The sequence below is a fragment of the Stegostoma tigrinum genome, chromosome 16 (genome assembly GCF_030684315.1).
Source record: "Stegostoma tigrinum isolate sSteTig4 chromosome 16, sSteTig4.hap1, whole genome shotgun sequence".
Taxonomy (NCBI): Eukaryota; Metazoa; Chordata; class Chondrichthyes; order Orectolobiformes; family Stegostomatidae; genus Stegostoma; species Stegostoma tigrinum.
In genome coordinates this window covers 46,100,116-46,119,739 of record NC_081369.1, presented here as the reverse complement: position 1 = coordinate 46,119,739, position 19,624 = coordinate 46,100,116, and the positions used below count along the sequence as shown (strand labels likewise).

The following is a 19,624-nucleotide window of genomic DNA, read 5'->3' as shown; positions in this document are numbered from 1 at the left end:
TCTGCTGTGATAAAGTAAAGTCAGCCATGGCTACAGTTTTCTTACAGTATATTGCAGTCACTTCAAAATGTGAAAAAACATGCAGTATGGAATCAAAAGGGAAACTGTTGTGGTTAAACAAGGGGGGGGGGGGTGGTAAAGTCAATTGTTGACTACATCCATTAACTCCAAGTTACAGCTAGGATTAGAGAGCATAATCAGTTTGTACTTCCAAAGACCATCATTTATTTGTTACTTCAAGTAATAAGGCTCTCTGCAGTTGCACGCTTAAAAATCCCCTTCCCCTTCTCAAACTCTTTGTAATTTTGAGCTTTTTTTGAAATAGCATCAGTTCAATCTTGTCACTTCCTCTCATCATATTTCCCTACTGTGTCATATCCATGAATGTTACAACTCAAAGCCAGGAAATGACTGAAGTGTGGGCTCAATATATTTACAAACGTTTCATTTTCACAGACATGCATTTCCATCATCTATCCAGCAACTACACTTTTGATCTGATCATGGGTAATGTTTCTACTTAGTTTTGTACTAGGGACCATTCTCATTTGAAAAGAACCAGTACTGTACCTCTGAGAATACCCACCACCTGAATATAATTAAACATCTACTTGATATGCAATTAACATGCCCCTTCAAGTTTGTAATGCATGTCAGCATTTATAAAACACTTGCATTCACCTTTTAATCAATTTTTCATCTCCTTTAGAGTTTAATGTATCTTTCGAACATTTTTTGCATCCATAACTTAAATTTCATATTCTGAACAGAGTAGTGAAATGAGAACAGTTTAACTAGAAGCTGAGAAAACTTAACAAAAGAAATCAGAAGCTGATGCAAGTCACAGAAATGTAGATCTCTTTGAAGATAATTTATGGCTCAGGAACTAAAATTGCTAATGTTAAGAATAAAGTTTGATATATACAAGGCAGACAAAATTACCTATCTCCCAACAGGCTTGTAATTCCCAAAGCAACTATCTTTATGTTTTAATATAACATGATCGACTCATTTCTCCAGGAAACCTTTAGCCTCTGAGAAGCTTGCATAATCTGCCTCAGAAATCCATGACTACCCACTGATGTAAGGTAGCAACACTTGTGTCTGCGATTCCTAAGATGCCACAATCTCAGCTTGTGCAATGTTCAGTATGTCTCAACATGCATCAATCTGAATCAACGTGCAACAGTTTGAAGGGTCTCTCTCCTTAGGCCATCCCAATCATTCCTGTCAGATTAGGAAATAAACTACAGCGCAAGGTTTCAAGTTATTTTTCGCAGAAAAAAAATCAATTTCAAATCAGTTGGCTTTGTTCAAACAGAATGACAGAGAGATAAACAAAAACGATAGGCAGTGGAGGATGACTGCAGCAGTCATCTCAATGGGAAATAAAATACGTCAGGGGCCTGATGACTCAATGTGCAATTATATTGCAGTGCTGAGTCACAGAGACCAATAAGATCCTATACTAGTCTCTGAACGATGTTGAATTAGTCAACCTCAGTGAGGAAAGAGGACTCTACTGTATGCCTCATTGTCTCCAAACAGGATAGGAACATTAGTCAGGAGGTTCCCAAACTACTGCATAGCAGAATGAAATCATTGGATGTTAAAAGAATGCAGCTGACTGGTACATATTTTTACATGAGCAATCCATGGTATTGCCAGTCTGCTCCACATACTTAAATTTCCTCTGAAAGAGTTTATGTTTTCTGCTTTAACAGTGTATTCTGAGAATTTCACAAAGCAACCACTATCTTCTCTTCGAGCACACGAACAGAATGGATCATCCAACTCGTTTGAAAAAAATCATGAGAGAGCATAGGTAAGGTGAATAGCAAAGGGTTAGGGACTTTACAACCAGAGGGCAAAATTTTAAGGTGAAAAAAATTTAAAAGGGACCCAAATGGCAATTTGTTCACACGCAGGGTGATTCATGTGCAGAATGAGCTGCCAGAGGAAGTGGTAGATGCAGGTACAGTTCCAACATTTCCAATTATTGGGACAGTTTAGAGGGGTAGGGGCAGTCAAATGGGATTAGTTTAGTTTGGGATACGTGGTCTGCACAGATGCGTTAGACTGAAGGATCTGTTTCCGTGCTGTATGACTCTATGACCTGTTTTACTCCATGCCCAATTTTAATTTTCCATGCTGGCAGATCTGATCCTGCTGGGTGGGTTACGTCAAGAAGTTTTCCTAAGTGACTGATTCCTTGTGATTGTGGAACTGAGAGAGTAAATTGAAGTCAACACTAACCTAGAAATGACTAAAGCAGAAAAGGGAAGATTTATTAGTGATAGAATGATGGCACTGGGGTAAAAATAGTCATTATGGAAAAACATCAGTTTAAATCGCAACTCACTGTGGATTTGGATGGCAGTGTTAGTCGTGTGGGTCCACCCTTCCTTTGCTGCAATGAAAACAAAAAATTTCACATGAACGAAGAGATATTTCATTCAGACATGAGTGAAACACTTTGAACACTAAGGAGGTGGCAACAAAGGTGGCAGATGGGTAAATAAATGGGCAAACAAAGAAACAAAACAGCATATGCTGGAAATCAGAAACAAAACTGAAATTGCTGGAAAAACTCAACAGATCTAGCAGCATAGCTAGAGAGAAAGCAGAGTTAAATGCTTTGGGTCCAGCATGTACTCCTCAGAACGAGCCAGCTCCATGAGGCTGTGAGCCTTTGGGTGGCAATCTCATGCCGAGCCAGACTTTAGTAGCGAGGCTCCAGGTCAAGAAGCTCATTAGCTAACACCAAGGCACTTAACTGGTGCTTGATCTGGGGACCTCTCGCTTGGGGGGGGCAGGGAGGTAGTTACCCCTGAAGTCACTTGACCCAATATTTAGTGCGCAGAGCACTAAAACCAAGCCCGGAAGTATTTTGTACACTCTGTTCTTAAGAAAGCATCTCATTATTTGCACTATATAACTTGAGTGACAACTTGAGAGACTGAAAGTGTACTTGTAGCTGGCATTAATTAAGGTCATCTTAAACAGTTGCTGAGGAGGTCCTGTGGCACAATGGATATGTTATCTTCTATATAAGTTTTAACTGGCTTTAGTTTCTCAAGTCCTACTTCTGGAGTTCAAACTGCTTTCTTACAAACTCTTTATTTACAGCATAATAAATACATATATTCTCTAAGAGTCTGAAACTTCTGAGTCCTTCCAGGCCTGAACATGATCACGTGACACTGACACCATTATTATACATTCTGATGTCCTATCATCCTATGTAGGTATTGTCTCTATCTTAGAGTCAGAACCTCTGGGTTTGGAATCGCATGTTAGGACTTATTGGCCAAGAAAGGCATGATAGGAATGCCAAAGAGATTGAGCATCAATTTGCAAGTCCTTCCAACACAGGCCAATAGCAGGAGGCCAGCTATTTGTTGTGCAGTTAGAGTCTCTACTAGCGTTATCCCCAACTTCAGACTACAACATGCCTGTAAAAAAGTACATTGACACAGCCACTTGGACCATCAAACAATTATTTGGCAAAAAAATGCTCTTATCTGTGATATTGCTCATCTCAATAAAGAACGACATTTTAACACTGGACATTCAACATCAGTTATTATTAATGTCAGAAACAGAAGAATGCTTCTTCTGCCTTGCCCTAAACCCCAAGATTAAATCGAAAGCAACATTTCCATTTGCCTCATCAGTCAGATTTGTAGACCTTTCCGTCATTGTTAAATATTGAATTATGGCTGGTAGAACTCCTCAGGTTGTCGGAGGGGACTACATATTTCTGAAGGAGAGGGAAACAAGTTGAGAAAATTTTAAATAATCACCAAAAGAACTGGAAATGCTGTAAACCGGAAACAAAAACATAAATTGCTGGACGAGCTTATTAGTTCCAGCGGCATTTGTGGACAGAATTCAGAGTTAATTTTTGGATTGTTTTGTTTTGGATTCTGAGGGTCACTCAACCCAAAATGTTAAATCTGATTTCTCTCCACAGATGCTGCCAGACGTATTGAGCTCTTCCAAGAAAATTTTAAACACTTCCCAGCTTCAAACATTACTGAGTAGTTTTGGAAACACATAGCCTGATAACTCAGGTTGAGATTTGATCACAAGGACAATAGAAACAGAGAATACTCAATAAGGGTGAAATTGACTTTGAAATGAAACCTACCAGCTCCTTAAGCTCCCTTTGTCTGTCACAGAGCTGTTCATACATTTTCTTTCCAACATCTGTGCTTTCCAACGTGGAGATAATTTGAAGTTGTGTGTCGTTGTTGTCTATAATGTTATACTCGAGCATCAAACACAGGATCTAGTGTTTACAGAAATTGAAGAGTATTTTGTCAATTTAAACGTTACACCAAAAAGAGACACCCCATTCCATTCCCCCTCCCGTTATCCTCCTCCCCCTCTCCTCCTCCACATCTCCTTCCTCCCCCAAACCAAATGTGTTAGTGGCTCCACAGTTCCTTTGTGGAACAAAGAAAACTCCTGCTCGTCCCAACTTTGGAAAAAGTCAATGTTTCATTTTCAGGGAGTCTTTTTTGTAGCAGTACCTTTAAGGATCTTTGCCAAAGCTGCTTAAGATCCAATACAAACAGACAAATCTGTTGTGGTGTCTCTTTGTTTAAAGAATCAACTCAACATTTGGTTTAGATGAGTGCCGTTGGTAACTGAAAGTTGTCTAATTTAACATGGAGGCCAAAGAATGACACAAGGAAGTTGTCTTCCAATCAGGGCAGTTTCTTTCCTCATTTTACGCCCATAATTTACCGTCTCACCCAGATTCTTAACATTAAATGCAGCGAAATATGAATACATCTTTCATTAGGTCATCTGTACATACTTTTCTGCTAAAGTAGGAATTGATTCTTCATGTTGCTGCTCAGAGAATGTCATATAACAGGAGTTATGGAATGTGACAGGGAATGTATGGCTTGAAGGTACAGCTGTGTCCCTCCACATTCAGATTAGATGATGTGATGTGAAGTGATACAAAGGTCAGGGTATTGAAATAAAAGGCATTGAAATATTCATTTTACAACAACTTGCATTTGTATGGCAAAAACTTCTCAAATCGCTTCAAGGGAGTGCTAGGAAACACAATTCAACACTGCCACATAATGAAATGTGGGATTACGACAAGCATGGTCAAATACGGAATATTTAAGGAACTTCTTAAAAGAGATGAATGAGGTTGAGAAGCTATTAGGGTAGGGAGGCTTAAGAGCTTATGTCCTAGACAGTTGAATGCACAGCCACCAGCAGAGAAGCCTGGAATTTCCTGGAATCGATCGCTAACGGCATTGTCGGTCATACTCCAGCAGGTAGACTCTGGTGGTTCAAGAAGGCAGCTCACCACCATCTTTTCGAGGGCATCGAGGGATGGGCAATAAATGCTGGCCAGCCAGCGATGCTTACATCCCACAAATGAATTTTTTTATAAAGCCATTAAACTCAACCTTCATTTAACTCAGGGGTGAAGAAAAGATCAGAATTGGAGGAGTACAGAGATGTTATAGCATTGTAGGCCTACAGGAGATGTCAGAGATAAACAGGGGTAATGCCATGGAGAGATTTATAAACAACAAGAAAAATATTAATATTAACTTGGACAGGAACCAAATGAAAACAACTGAACACTGGATGATGGGTTAGTGGGAATTAGTGTCGGTTAAGATATAAATAGCAGAAGCTTAGATAACGTTGGGAAATTTGAGTTTCAGGGTGCAGGAAGTGAGGCATGAAGCTGTCCAGATACCAATGGAACATGAAATCAAGAGGTGACGAAGACAACAAAGATGAGGGTTTCTGCACAGATGAGCTGAGGCAGGGGTGAATTCAAGTAACGCTTCAATGGCTTTGGAAACCCGGTTTTGACTGCAAAAGGAAAATGTGGTGAGAAGCTCTTTGCGAGGTCAAATATAACAGCAAGGTTGTGAATGGTGTTGTTCAGTTTCCAAAATGGTTGCCAGGGAGAGGGATGTAGTCAGTGGCTGAGGAATGAACTTTGCACTGGGGCCTGAAGATAGTGGTCACAGTCATCCCAAAAATTTAGCTGGAGAACATTTCTGGCAGAAAATCAGAAACCAGAATGAAACTTTTGGGATTCTTACTCACTTTTTAAGTAGTGATTCCCAAGATTACTTTTTAAAGCAGGCAATCTGACTGTTCTGTTAATCTCTGGACTTGTTCCGCTTAACCTACAAATGCAGTTTCTTAGATAGTAGGAACTGCTGATGCTGGAGAATCTGGGATAACATGGTGTGAAGCTGGATGAACACAGCAGGCCAAGCAGCATCAGAGGAGCAGGAAAGCTTGACATTTCGGGTTGGGACCCTTCTTCAGAAAAAATGATTTTTTCTGAAGAAGGGTCCTGACCCAAAACCTCAAGCTTTTCTGCTCCTCTGATGCTGCTTGGCCTGCTGTGTTCATCCAGCTTCACAACACGTTAGCTCAAATGCAGTTTCTTTCCTCTTTTCCAAAGGAAAAGTCAAGGTTATGAACTACATTTTCACATGAGCCAATTACTTGAAACATAATAGCCTAGAATAAACTTGCCTATAATTAAATAAAATGAATAGAAATGCATGTCCATATTTCATTTTTAGAGCAAGATTGAAGAACAAACTGGCAAGTATAGAGAGACATCCGTACACCACAGCCTTTTACATGTAGCGTAAATAAAAATGAACTATTTAATATAAGCTTGATACTATTGCCATTGTAACTTTTAGCATCCTTCCATCTACTTCAACCAGATGCAGTCAATTCTTCATCCAAGTTTATTAATGGGTGTCCACAGAGACTTTTTAAAATAGGGTTTGACAGCAAGCAATTATAATGAGAGCAACTGCTAATGTCAGTTGTATGACCAACTTTCCCTTCAAATTGGAATTTTTCAATGACAGTCTCTTGAAATGCCCGCTCATGAAGAGACAAATGTTCACAGTACATTATATCGTTAGCTTTGCATGACCAGTTAGCAAATAATATTTTCAAACAGGCTTTCACAGTATTTTGGACAGTACATATTATTCACAAAAAAACAAACTCCTGGTAGTGAACTCACTGTTGTGATTCAGTCTCTGGGGCAAGCTGAGCTTCACTTGCACAGTTCATGAATGTCATCAGAAATCCTCAACTGAATTACAGCATTTTGATTCACTGCCAACTACCAATTATGATATATTTAATGACAGTCATTGGAGTACAAAACTGTAGCGGCTTGGATTTCAACAGACTGACTATTCTGTTGTCAGTACCTACCCCCCTCCCCGGGTCCTAACAATAACATTCTATGCAATCTGCAGAAATTTTCTCTTATTCTCCTCTGATTATTTGTTGCTTCTGCATTTGGATCCAGTAATCTGCTCATTGTCAATCTGACTAAACAGTATGCTAAGTAAGTGTAAGATTTAACTGACACACAGATCTTTACAAACAACACTGTTGTTAGGGGTGATACTTCACTGCAGTACAACTCTCAAGTCCAGTAAGTTTTACTTTGTAAACAGGCATTGAATCACTTACCCACGCCTATAAAACTAAATTAGAAAGTAAATGAATGTTTATTGTCTGAACATCTTGGCCCTATTTAAAAATCTGATTCTTTTCAAGTCAGTCATCAATATAACTTCACACTTGCCCAGATTTACAAACTGGAGAGCTGCTCTGTTCTAGTGAACTCCCTCAAAAATCAAAATGACTCTCCTAACCCTATGGTCCCTGAGCACCTTAGTGGGAAGATAGGTGCCTCGGAGCAGTTTGGGTTTGAGAGGAAGAAGAAATGGTCACAAACTTTTGAAATTGTGAAACCTATTCAGGAATATATCTAAAAAGTGAATAAACCCATTGAAACTGTATACAGACTGTCAAAGTTGTCACATAGTTGTCAGAACTGTCAAAAGAATTTGAACATCAATTCTGTTTTCATAAGAGATTAGCTACAGGAATTTTAATATTTTTTAACAACTGGAGTTTTTTTTAATTATTATATCAACAGACACATTGATCTATTTTATGTTAGCAGAGTTTCTGGTGTTTCATGATGAGGGATACCAGGTGAGTTGGCATGGGGACAGATGGTGGTGTGCTTTGGCACCGTTAACAAAGGCTGTAAGAGTCTGTGTGAGGGGCGCAGGAGTTGAGACGGGCCAAGGGCCTACAAAGTGAGTCATTTGGTGGGAATAAAGAGACTGGAGTGCTTTAGGGGGCTCAGGGTGGCATGGCAGTACAAGGTGGCATCAACCTGGCCTGCGGTGAGGTGTGTGGTGTGTGAGAGGAAGGGGAGGCATGAGAGAGACAATGATGGCTGAAGCGACATTTTGGGTTTTATCCTTTTTTAGTTATTAAATTGCATACACAGTGTCAACACATGGAAGCAGTAGGTGCGCCCAACCCAAATTTGCAGCCAGTGGCCTCCAAACTTATTTGGAGGTTTCCTGGCCAAGCAGCCAAGCGACACCACAGCCATAAATTGTAAAAACCGATCTTCTGTGGAACTTTTGACCAGAGTCTTGTTTCTGAAACTGGGAAATGTCCCATCTCTGTACCCAAAGAGAAAGATAGGGCCATTGAGCCTACTTCAGAGAGCTCAACTCATAACGCGAGATTCAGATTTGAAACATCAACATCTAGGAAAGGGGTTCCCCCTCTACCAGCTGGTCAGGAAGCAGATGGCACTAACTGAGAGACTTCTTTCTGAAATGTTCAAAGCTGTTCCCACCAGGCTGGAGCTGGATCCATGAAGGTATCTTAAAATCAAAATCTCTGGCCCTTTCAAACAACAGAAGACAATAAAGACCATGTTGGGGAGAATAAAAAGTGCGGTATCAGTCAATAACACAAATCCAGTTTGCATGTTACTGTTTACTATGGGGTTTCATAGAATCCCTACAGTGTGGAAACAGGCCATTTGGCCCAACTAGTGCACACAGCCCCTCTGAACAGCATCCCACTCAGACCCATGCCCCGTGTCTAACCCACACAACCTAAACATCCCTGGGCATTATGGGCAATTTAGCATGGCCAATCCACCTACTCTGCACATCTTTGGACTGCGGGAAGAAACTGGAGCACCCAGATGAAACCCACGCAGACATGGGGAAAATGTGCAAACTCCACACAGACAGTCGCCCGAGGCTGGAAGTAAACCCAGGTCCCTGGTGCTTTGAAGCAGCAGTGCTAACTACTGTGCCACCATGCCGCCCCGTAGGTTATTTCATTGGACATTAGTTGCATTTTACCGGCCAATCAAAATAATTTATATTGGCTTGAAAGCAGAGAATTTTTACTGGGAAAGTAAGTTTTACCTTTGTTTCTAACTGTTATGAAACAAAGGCTTACATACAAAATGTGATGTTGCCTATGACAACGGAAACAAAATATTGATGCTATATGCAGTTAGGATACATGCAGAGTATCTTATTAATGCGATTACATAACCAATTGCAATGTGGGAGTCTTACCTCTACCATTGTTTGATTTCCTCTCAAAGCCAGCAACATACATGGCCCCAGTTTGTTCTCAGCCAGTGATAGCAGGAATTTCTTTGTCTTATAACAGGATCCCATTAAAATGTGCACCTGAGGAGAAAAAAAATGACTGTACTTATGTGACAAGCAAACTATCACAATGCATACACAGACATTTGCAATGTTTCTGTTTTCATTGGGATGCTGAGGTGATATGTGATGTTGGTAATGCGAGAAGAGCTGGCAAGAGCCTAGCACTGTCTACATTCCAAAAAGCTGATTAAACTAAGTGTCGATTGGATGCTTTTCTACTCCCAAGATTGGGTGACCAATCAGAGTTGGCTTCTGCATCAGAGTAAGCTTCTGGTGTGTTTCTGCTCCGTACTGCCATCAGGCAGGCATTGGCTGCTGTCACTGGTACACATAACCACCGAGGCCCAGAGTACAAAGTGAGTCAGGCTGCAGGTCGGTGATGACAGAAGGACGTGTTGTGGGGGGAGGTGAGAAAGGGAATCTGCAGCAAGGTTTATCAGCAACTCTCACTTCCTGATCCCTAGACTCTGAGAACCCAACAATGAAGGAAGCTCTAGAAGCATTCAGGTAAATCCAACAGGGTTTGTTTTTCAGATTTCCCCTAGGTTACACCCCCACCCAACATTCATTCCGCAAGTAAAGGGCCTCAGTGGTATTGGGGTGGGGGGGGCGGTTTGGAAAGCTGAGCACTACAAACCCCAGACTTGTCCAATGTCGAGACAGAATGTCAGCACAGTCCCCATCCAACACCATCTCACCCAGTAGGTTCTTCCAATGCTTTCACTTCACTGGATGGGCCGGGGTCATTCAATTCTGACCATGTAATTCAGAGACAAATAAGTAGCACATGTGCCACACATCAGTAGCTATAGTTTGCACTTCTTGACCCCATATGACATGTTTTAAATCTTGGAAGGGCCTCAAACAAGCCCAGAGGGAAGGCAAAAGTACCTGAGGACCTTCACTAGTCCACTGTGTCCTCCCTCTTCTGGACCCGACCTGCATCTCCCCTGCCTCATCCCAGGGTGACAGAGAAAATGAAAGTATAATGACTAGCAATCTAGAATCCCTCAATGGCCACATTTACTTTAATACTGGCAGCAACCCAAGCATCGAGTGTGGAATGCTGTGAGATTTCATAAACCTACAACGGCATAGGATAGGCAGCATAGAAACAGGCCAGTAGGCCTGACTAATCCATGTCAGTGTTTATATTCAACTTAAATCCCATTGGGGCAGCTTGGTGACTCAGTGGTTAGCATTGCTGCCTCACAGCACCAAGGACCCAAGTTCAATTCCACCCTTGGTGACTGTCTATACGGAGTTTGCATGTTCTCCCTCTGCCTGTGTTTGTTTCTATACAGTGGTCCAGCTTTCTCCCTCAGTCCAAGGATGTGCAGGGTTGGAAAATGCTTCACTGTAAAAGTGAATTTCAATTTGAATTTTCTTGCAAAATATATCCTTTACCATTTTGATAATTCAAGGCATTTGCACTGTGCAAAGCTCTGTGCCACATCTGCAAATAAAAAAAAAACAAATCCGCAAGGATGAAACTGATCAATGTCACTTGTTTTTGGCTTAGAGGAATGTTATTTGAATCTTTCTCCAAGGAAAAAAAAACACAGAAAGAGGATCATGTGGCAGTGTCCTTCCTTATCTCCTTCGCCTGGTCAAATTAGGATTACAAGAGTTCCATCAGGGAAGCCTAAGTTGGCTCATTGGCTCTGCCAGAGATTGACTGTGGAAGCCAAATAGTTCAACTAAAGTTCAGACAAAATGACATCATGTGAAAGCAACCCTGGAACTTGCCTATGACAACAAACACAATGGTCCCATTTATCCACTGCACTTCAATCCGTCAAGCTTTTCATGACATAGCTGCAAATTTGAATATGTGGTGAATCTTCAACTAGAAGCCAGAATGTAAAATTACTGACTCAAATTAAAGGCCAAGTAATATTTATCACTCTTAGTTCTTCCCGTAAGCCAGGGCCATAAAACAGATATTTGCAACAGGCAGCTATAAGGCATGCGTCATCCAAGAAATTTAATACCTCCTAACACAGAAACTAACTTGGAGCAGTTGTCTATCTAAAGCCTGGGGAATAATTAAATTATTTTATGCATTTGGACTTAAACTCACTGGGAGGTCTGGTGTAATTGAATCTGCTGCAATGGAACCACGTACAATTGTTCAATCAATGCAGAGAGCAAAGCGAGAGGTATGATAGTAAGCATCACATAGGGGATCAGGCAGGGGAACCGTGGTCCAAGTAGAATATGGAGTATTAGGTGTGCTGCCAGGTAACTTCAGCATAGTTGTAATCTATACCCAAGTAAGATTTGAAGTGAGCTTTTGATAATGAAATAAATATAAACCCTTTCTGTTCTCAGCAAGATTCCACTCACAGTTAGACTTTAACTGGCTTCAAAGAAGTCTGGGCAGCACAAAAGTGGCTTGCTGTTTGTTGCAAATGTGGTTGGCACCACCTTTTAAGCATCTAGTCTTTGGGTTGCTAAAGACCCCATCTGTTTCAGATATATAACAAGAATAATATGCAAACTGGGTTCCTACAGAGGGCACCAAATATTAACTTAGGGTATCAGTGAACTAGAAAATTACTTTTTTGGAAGGGCCCAGGTATATGAACATTTGTGCTTCAAATGGAGTTGTTTCTGTCTCATCTGATACCCCTTTCCCCAAAGAACAGGCACCTCTTAACCTGTCAATAGGTCAGGCTTCTGGAATACCCACCATTTGTTTCTCAACCAATGAATGTGGTTTGGCCCTTAAAGTGGACTGGACATTCCTTGACACCATCAGATGAAAGGCACACTCTGACCAGGCTGACAGCCAATTTCCTTTGCCAGAGGGGTCGGCTGGAGTACTGGCTAAACTGTTTTCAAAAATATGGTGGCAATGGTCAAGGATATGGGACAGAAGCAAATCGAGGGTTAAGATCATAAACTTAGCGGAGAAGAAATAGAATCATAGAATCTCTACAGTGTGGAAGCAGGCCATTCAACTCATTAATCCGCAACAATCCTCCAAAGAACATCCCCCCACTTCCCTAGCCTTGTAACGCAGCATTTTCCGTCGGCCAATCCACCTAGCCTGCACATCCCTGGACTATGGGAGGAAGCCAGAGCTCCCTGTGGAAACCCACACTGACATAGGAGAATGGGAAAACTCTACACAGACAGTTGCTCAAGGGTGGAATCGAACCTGGGTCCTTGGTGCTGTGAGGCAGCAGTGCCAATCACTGAGCCACTGTGCCGCCTCAATGGGATTCAAGTCGAACATAAACACTGGCATGGATTGGTCAGATCCACTGGCCTGGTTCTATGCTACCTATCCTATGCAATCCATATATTCAAGTACAGTTTGGAAACTGCTTCACACCTAACTGAAATGAATCATGACAGTCAGTCATGTGAGATTACAATTAATCTGCTCACAGTGGGACAATTAGAAGCAAACACATTGGGCACAAATTATCATTCATTTCCAATAGATGAAAGAGAAGGAGAGGGTAAAATTTTTGATTATTTACTGCATAGAACATTGCATAACTTCATGCGATTTTAACTCCATTTAAGCAACATATCTTAGATTTATTTATAACATAAACAGAAGATATTAACTCACATTATTGCAAACACGTACCATACTGGCAAAAAGCTCTCCATCATCATCACAAGCGACTCCTCCTGGACTGTAGAGTTGGAACCAACCATCTTTGCCAGCTCGAACACTCAACAAGCAGGAATGGACCTGCCAGAATACAATTAATCAGCTTGAGTGCCATGCCTTGTATTTAAAGTATGCTCAGTGACCCATATTACATGGGTACAGGATGACTTTTACTTATCCAGAAATCCAGTTTTAAATCCAGGTCAATTTAATATTTTCACAATCAGTCATTCTGTGTACAGTACCTCATTTAAAGTGTGCAGTTGTGGGCAAATGAATGACTTTACTTCAATGCAATTTTAGTTTAAAAAATAACATGAAATGAACAATTGCTTCATAAAGACATACAAACACACATACACACAAATAATATATATATGTATACTTATACACACACACATACACACACATGCAGAGATACAGATACACACATACACACCACAACTGTCATCAAGTAATTGGGACATTATTTTGCAGAGGTGGGGCAAAAATGTTCAAGTAAATTGCCAAACCTAGTTCACAAAAGGACATATTAAGCTCTGTGAAATCAGATATTAATATGTCCATTCTAATTAACCAAAAAACATGCAAGCATTAAAAGGTCAAAAACTACAATATTGTTACACTGGGTTTTCTTGCCTTCTATATTTATACATACTGCTCCCAACCCTTGGCTCTAACTGCATGCTCCTTCGCGTATGCATTTATCCAGCTTTAGAGATAACAAACTGTGGAGCTGGATGAACACAGCAGGCCAAGCAGCATCTTAGGAGCACAAAAGCTGACGTTTCAGGCCTAGACCCTTCAACAGAAAAGGGGAATGGGGAGAGGATTCTGAACTAAATAGCAACAGTAACCAAAATGCTTTGAGTTAATAGCTTGATTTGTTGTTTTGTTTTTTGTTCCGTGTTTTCATTATGGTCTATTTCTTGGATAATCAATGATCCTCATGTTCAAACCAACCCCCAAAGCTAGTTAATTTTCTATACCTATATCAAAGATAACTATTCCATAATTCACCAAGGCTCCTCAGAGAGCACCACCACCACCCACGACCACTGGCATCTGGAAAGACAAGTGCATCTCACAGGTGGGAACACCAATGTCTGCAAGTTCTCTTCCAATTCATGCACCATCCTGACTTGGAAACATATTGCCATTCTTTCGTCGTTACTGGGTCAAAATCCTAGAACTCCCCCACTTATAGAATTGTGAGTCTACCTGCATCATTAAGACTGCAACAGTTCGAGATAGCAGATCACCACCACCTTCTCAAGAGTAAGTGGGGATGGGCAATAAATGCTGGACCAATCAGTTATGTCCACAGCCCATGAATGAAAACAAAAACAAAACAAATAAAAGTTGGTCTTTATGATCAGTGTGACAAAAATCTGAGGTCAACTGCTACCAATAATTTGCAGTCGCTCTGTAAATATGGTAATAGTTTTGGTTGATCCTCAAAGCCTGGCTCTAGTTAGAGTGGATAGCCTGGTTAACTTGTCTGCCTCCCTATCCCAGCAATATGAAAATAAGTTGTGAGATAGTAGGAACTGCCAATGCTGGAGTCTGAGATGATGAGGTGTAGGGCTGGGTGAACACAGCAGGCCAAGCAGCATCAGAGGAGCAGGAAAGCTGACGTTTCGGGTCTGATGCTGCCTGGCCTGCTGTGTTCATCCAGGTCTACACCTTGTCACCTGAAAATAAATTGTAGCCTGTCTGATGCCAATCAGCTAACTCAGAGACTGAGATTGGATCTGGCACATTCAAAAGATATAAACTCCAAAATTTATCGCAAAGATCATGGTAAGATGAACAGCACTTTGCTATTTACAGGAAAATTGAAACCATTGAAGTGAGTGCATTTGCAAGGTTAAATATAAAAATATGGGAGTCAATGTTCAGGCTGTTCAACTGACCTGTAAACCGTACGTGTTCAGCGAGGCATTCCTGAACTGATGTCATAAATGCAGACTAAACTCAACATAAAAACATGAGGCAGTAACTACTTCAATCTAAACCAAACAACCCCTTTGTCACTGACAATCAGCTTTTAAAGGTTTGGAATCTGATTTCTTTAGCTTTCAATTGTTGCCATGATTTGTTTTGCCCTTGTTTCTTCTCTCTTCTCACTCTTCATTTAATATTTTCTTCTCTTCACATCTTTCTGCGCCTGATTTGACGTTAAATTCACTTGTCAATGTCAATTCTTTGTTTTGAGTCCATGCTGTTCATGAATAATATTTCAAGCTGGAAAAACAGAAGTTGGTGGAAAAGCTCAGAGGGTCTGGCAGCGCCTGTGAAGAGAAACTTTAACTCTGATTTCGCTTCACAGATGCTGCCAGACACTCTGCGCTTTTCCAGCAACTTCTGTTTTTGTTTCTGATTCACAACATCCGTAGTTCTGTTGGTTTTTAATTTAATTTTTCAAGCTGGTTGAAAAGAGTAGGGACAAAAGTTTTTCTTGATCATACAATTTTATGTAGGGCACGCTGAAAATATAATCACTCCCAGAGCCCATTTCTAGTGACAGTAGAAATAGGAGAATATGAAGTAGATTAGAAGTACCGATATGGTGCAGGAGGAAAGTCCTTATATTTATATGACATTAACAATTGTGGGGCTGTAGGGCCTGTTCCAAAGGCAAGTTTCTTCTTGATCAGACCTGGAACTAATATCATTCTGGAAAGGTAAACTAGTGCATTGGAAAAGGGTGTAATCTAATTTGTTAGGTGGTTGGGTAACGAGGTGTAGCATTTAAAAATAGAAACTAAATAAACTGATGGACAGAGTTAGAACAGATGAGATCACTGAAAATATTAAGAGGTTTAAACTTAGGTTTGGAATACATTTATGTAAATACATGATGTAGTTATCGCACCCAAGCAAGTCATGAAAATAATACACAACAACATCATAATGCTCTGTATACTTGGGTTAAAATATCACTCTTATTAATGAAATACTCAATGCCTCATTGTCTCTTTGAGGTACCTTGTGACACAGTAATAGTGTCCCTACCTTTGGGCCAGAAGGTCTGAATTTCAAATCCCACCTGCCCAGAAGTTTGCTTAATAGGCCCAAACAAGTTGAGGTTGAAAAACATTGGTTGGCATGTTCAAGCTCAAGCTTACCACCATGATGGTGAGCAGCAGTGAAAACACCATTGTTTTCTGCATGTATCATAGAGTCATAGACAACTGAAACAGACCTTTGGTCCAACTAGTCCATGCCAAACATAATCTCAAACTAAACTAGTCCTACCTACCTGCACCTGGGCCATTTCCCTCCAAACCTTTCCCATTTATGTACTTATACAAATGCCTTTTAAACATAATTGTGCACACATCCACCACACCTTCAGGAAGCTCATTCCACATGTGAATCATGCAGTGTATAAAAGATTTGACCCTCATGTCTTTTTTAAATCTCCCACCTCTCACCTTAAAAATATGACCCACTCTTGAAATCCCACATCTTCGGGAAAAGCCAACTACTATTAATCCTATCTATCGTCCTCATTATTTAATAAACTTCTATAAGGCCACCTCTCGACCTCCTACACTCCAGTGAAAACAGTCCCAACCTACCCAGCCTCTCTTTAACTAAACTAAACTATAACTATAACTATAACTAAAATCTTCCATTCCCAGCAACATCATGGTAAATCTCTTCTGAACCCTCTCCAGCTTAATATCCTTGCAATAACTGGGTGATCAGAACTGGACATGTTACTCACCCTATTTTAAGCTAACCTGCACCTTTAAAGAGGCCAGTGTTTGTGACTGCAGCAGGTGCAGGGAGTCAGATGATTGCTGAATCTAATCTTGGAATAACAGGATGGCTAAACATGGGAAAGAGCAGTTGCACAATGTTTTCCAGTGCTGCACAATTTTTGGTGCAGAAACAGCAAAGGCAAAAAGTGGTCCTGTATCCATACGGGTCAGGAAGTCCTCTAAATACACAATGAGGAGGCAGGGGAAGCAATTGGCTTTGAAGGAATAGCTTTGACCTAGAAAACAGTTGTGGTGAATCACTTTTTTTTAAAAAAGACTGGCTGACAATCTTCTCAGGGCATTGGCAAGTTGGTGCGTAGAGTAGATGAAGGTCAACACAGAAGATGAAGAGCTGCTCTATTGGTAGAAAGTTTAGGCGTTTGCACAAATTCTTGAAGGAGGTGGATCAGTTAAACAGGCTAACTAACAATGTAGGATGTAGTGTGTACAAATAAAGATATAAAATACAAAAATTAGGAAGTCAGTCATTCTCAACTTAAATAAAACTCTAGTTTGGCCAAAGCCGGAATATTCTACCCTAATTGGGGCAGAGCACTTTAGAAAGGGCATGAAGTCTTTGAACCTTTGAAGAGGGTTTAAGAAGAAATTCACGAGAGTGATCATGGAGAAGCAGGAATTGCATGCTATGTGAATTCTGGAGGAGCTGACATTGATCCTCTAGGAGCAAAGAAGGCTTGGAGCAGATTCGATGGGAGTATTTAAAATAAGGATGAATTTAGGCAATTTAATAAATCATTTCCTAGCTTTGAGGCATTGAAAACAAATGAAAATGGTGTTAAGGTGTTTGGTCAAAGAATTACAGGTGCCATGAGGACAATTATTTTTGAATGCCATGAGTGATTAGGATTTGGAATATATCCCCTGACAGGGCAGTGGATACAGAATCAACAATAGCTTCAAAATGGTATAAATGCTTGAAGGCGATTGCAGAAATAAGGAGGAAGTAGTGGGGGACAGAATAATAGGACTGCATGGATTATTCTTTAAAGAAAGATCAGCATAAACTCTATGGGTGAATGGTCTCCTTTTATATTGTACCGTTCCGTGATTCTATGACACATCAAATGCAAAGTGTACTTGAATGTGGTTTAGAAAGATGTGTCGAGAAATTATTATGATTGGCTCACGCAGCCAAATACTTTACATGTTTGTGCCTATCTGCTACGCTGAGGAGGCGTTATGCATTCTTATGTTTCACTCCTGCTCTATATTCAATGGGAGACTTGAATCTTTACAGAATACAAGAAAATGATTAACTCGTGCATTATAACAAAGAATGTAATGCATATTTGACTGCTAATTTGGTCATCTATAACTTCTAGTTTATGCTGAGATAATTATCAAGCTACTTGATGGTTTTTACTCACTTCTTGCCTTGGATCTTCTGCAAATCTCTGTATGACGTACTTCAGTTCCCTGAGAAAATGTACAAATAGGTAACTCTACACCATCCAACTCCTACTGTCTTTACAAACAAAGTATAATAGCAAGTTTTGTTAAATATAAGAATAGTTTCTACCCGATCTCATTTTGCCGCTGACAGTGAATTTGGAATCACAGAAAACCAAAAGACATTACACTATGGTGGGAATTTTTTCCTCTTTGATAAAAGGTTGAAAAGATCCCAGTTATTAGAACTGCACATCTGTTCTCCTGCCAAACTGAGGGCAAGACTCAAGATATTTGAAGAGGTAAAATTCATCAAAAAAGATTTCTTTAGTACTTAGATGTAAAAGGCTGGTTTTGAAACCTTCATCTGCTCTTCAGTTGGAAATGTGTACAAGTGCTACTCTCGTAACTGATTAACATAAAGTGGCATTTTTAACTGAGTCTGTTCACTCCTGTTTTCTCAGCGGATACTGAGTAAAAGCCAGGTTAACATGACTGAAGCACTGTTTTTGTAAAGACAGTATTTAATTAAAACTTTTTTTTTGGTGAGGGAGTGTCTAGGGCAACATGAGCTCTGTTATTTTCATCACATCCAAGTGAGAAGATGACGTATTTCAACATATTTTATAGCACTGTATTCTTTGAAACAAGATTTATCATCTGTAAAGTTGTGCATTTTAGAATAGAATTCTGCATCATAGCTGACAAATTTGATTAATGTATTGTACTTATGTTTAGGCCGTTGGCAGTGGAAAGATTACTGGTGTGCATTACTTCACATTAATAACTGAGGAAAATATGACTGGATCTATGATCATTCCTGCATTTATAAAATGTTGTACTAATCCACAAGCCAAATAATTCTGAATTGTGCAACTGATCACACAACTGTTTTGAAATTACTCATGCATTAAGAACTGGATTATTTAGAAAATTCCTTAGAATTGTACATGTACATGAACTATGTATACATGCAGGTACTAAAGTGTATATCCACAGCGCACTAGTAACACATGCACTACACGGTAATCCTGATGTGGAGGTGCTGGTGTTGGACAGGGGTGGAAAAGGCCAAAGGTCAAATGACACCAGATTATAGTCCAACAGGTGATTTCAAATAAACCTGTTGGGCTGTAACCCAGAGTCATGTGATTTTTGACGTAATCCTGACAACTGAGGAGGAACGATTTATGCTGCTGACATACAGGAGCTAGAAAGTATCCTTCCCCACAAATCAATAATCAAATTTCTGAAGT

At 40.2% G+C, this 19,624-nt stretch overlaps 1 protein-coding gene across 2 annotated transcripts in view; it reads right to left on the bottom strand.

The window, feature by feature from the left end:
- Positions 1-19,624, bottom strand: part of cmip (c-Maf inducing protein) — a 228,537-nt gene that overhangs the window by 12,784 nt on the left and 196,129 nt on the right. Inside the window, exons 13-17 of one of the 2 annotated variants that reach the window (XM_048546877.2) lie at positions 18,347-18,395; positions 13,141-13,266; positions 9,453-9,569; positions 4,154-4,294; positions 2,363-2,410 (exon numbers count right to left, since the gene is read on the bottom strand). In XM_048546877.2, coding sequence (XP_048402834.1) covers positions 2,363-2,410; positions 4,154-4,294; positions 9,453-9,569; positions 13,141-13,266; positions 18,347-18,395 — 481 coding nt within the window. The remainder of the gene's footprint in view (positions 1-2,362; positions 2,411-4,153; positions 4,295-9,452; positions 9,570-13,140; positions 13,267-18,346; positions 18,396-19,624) is intronic. The other variant, XM_048546878.2, reaches the window with a different exon arrangement.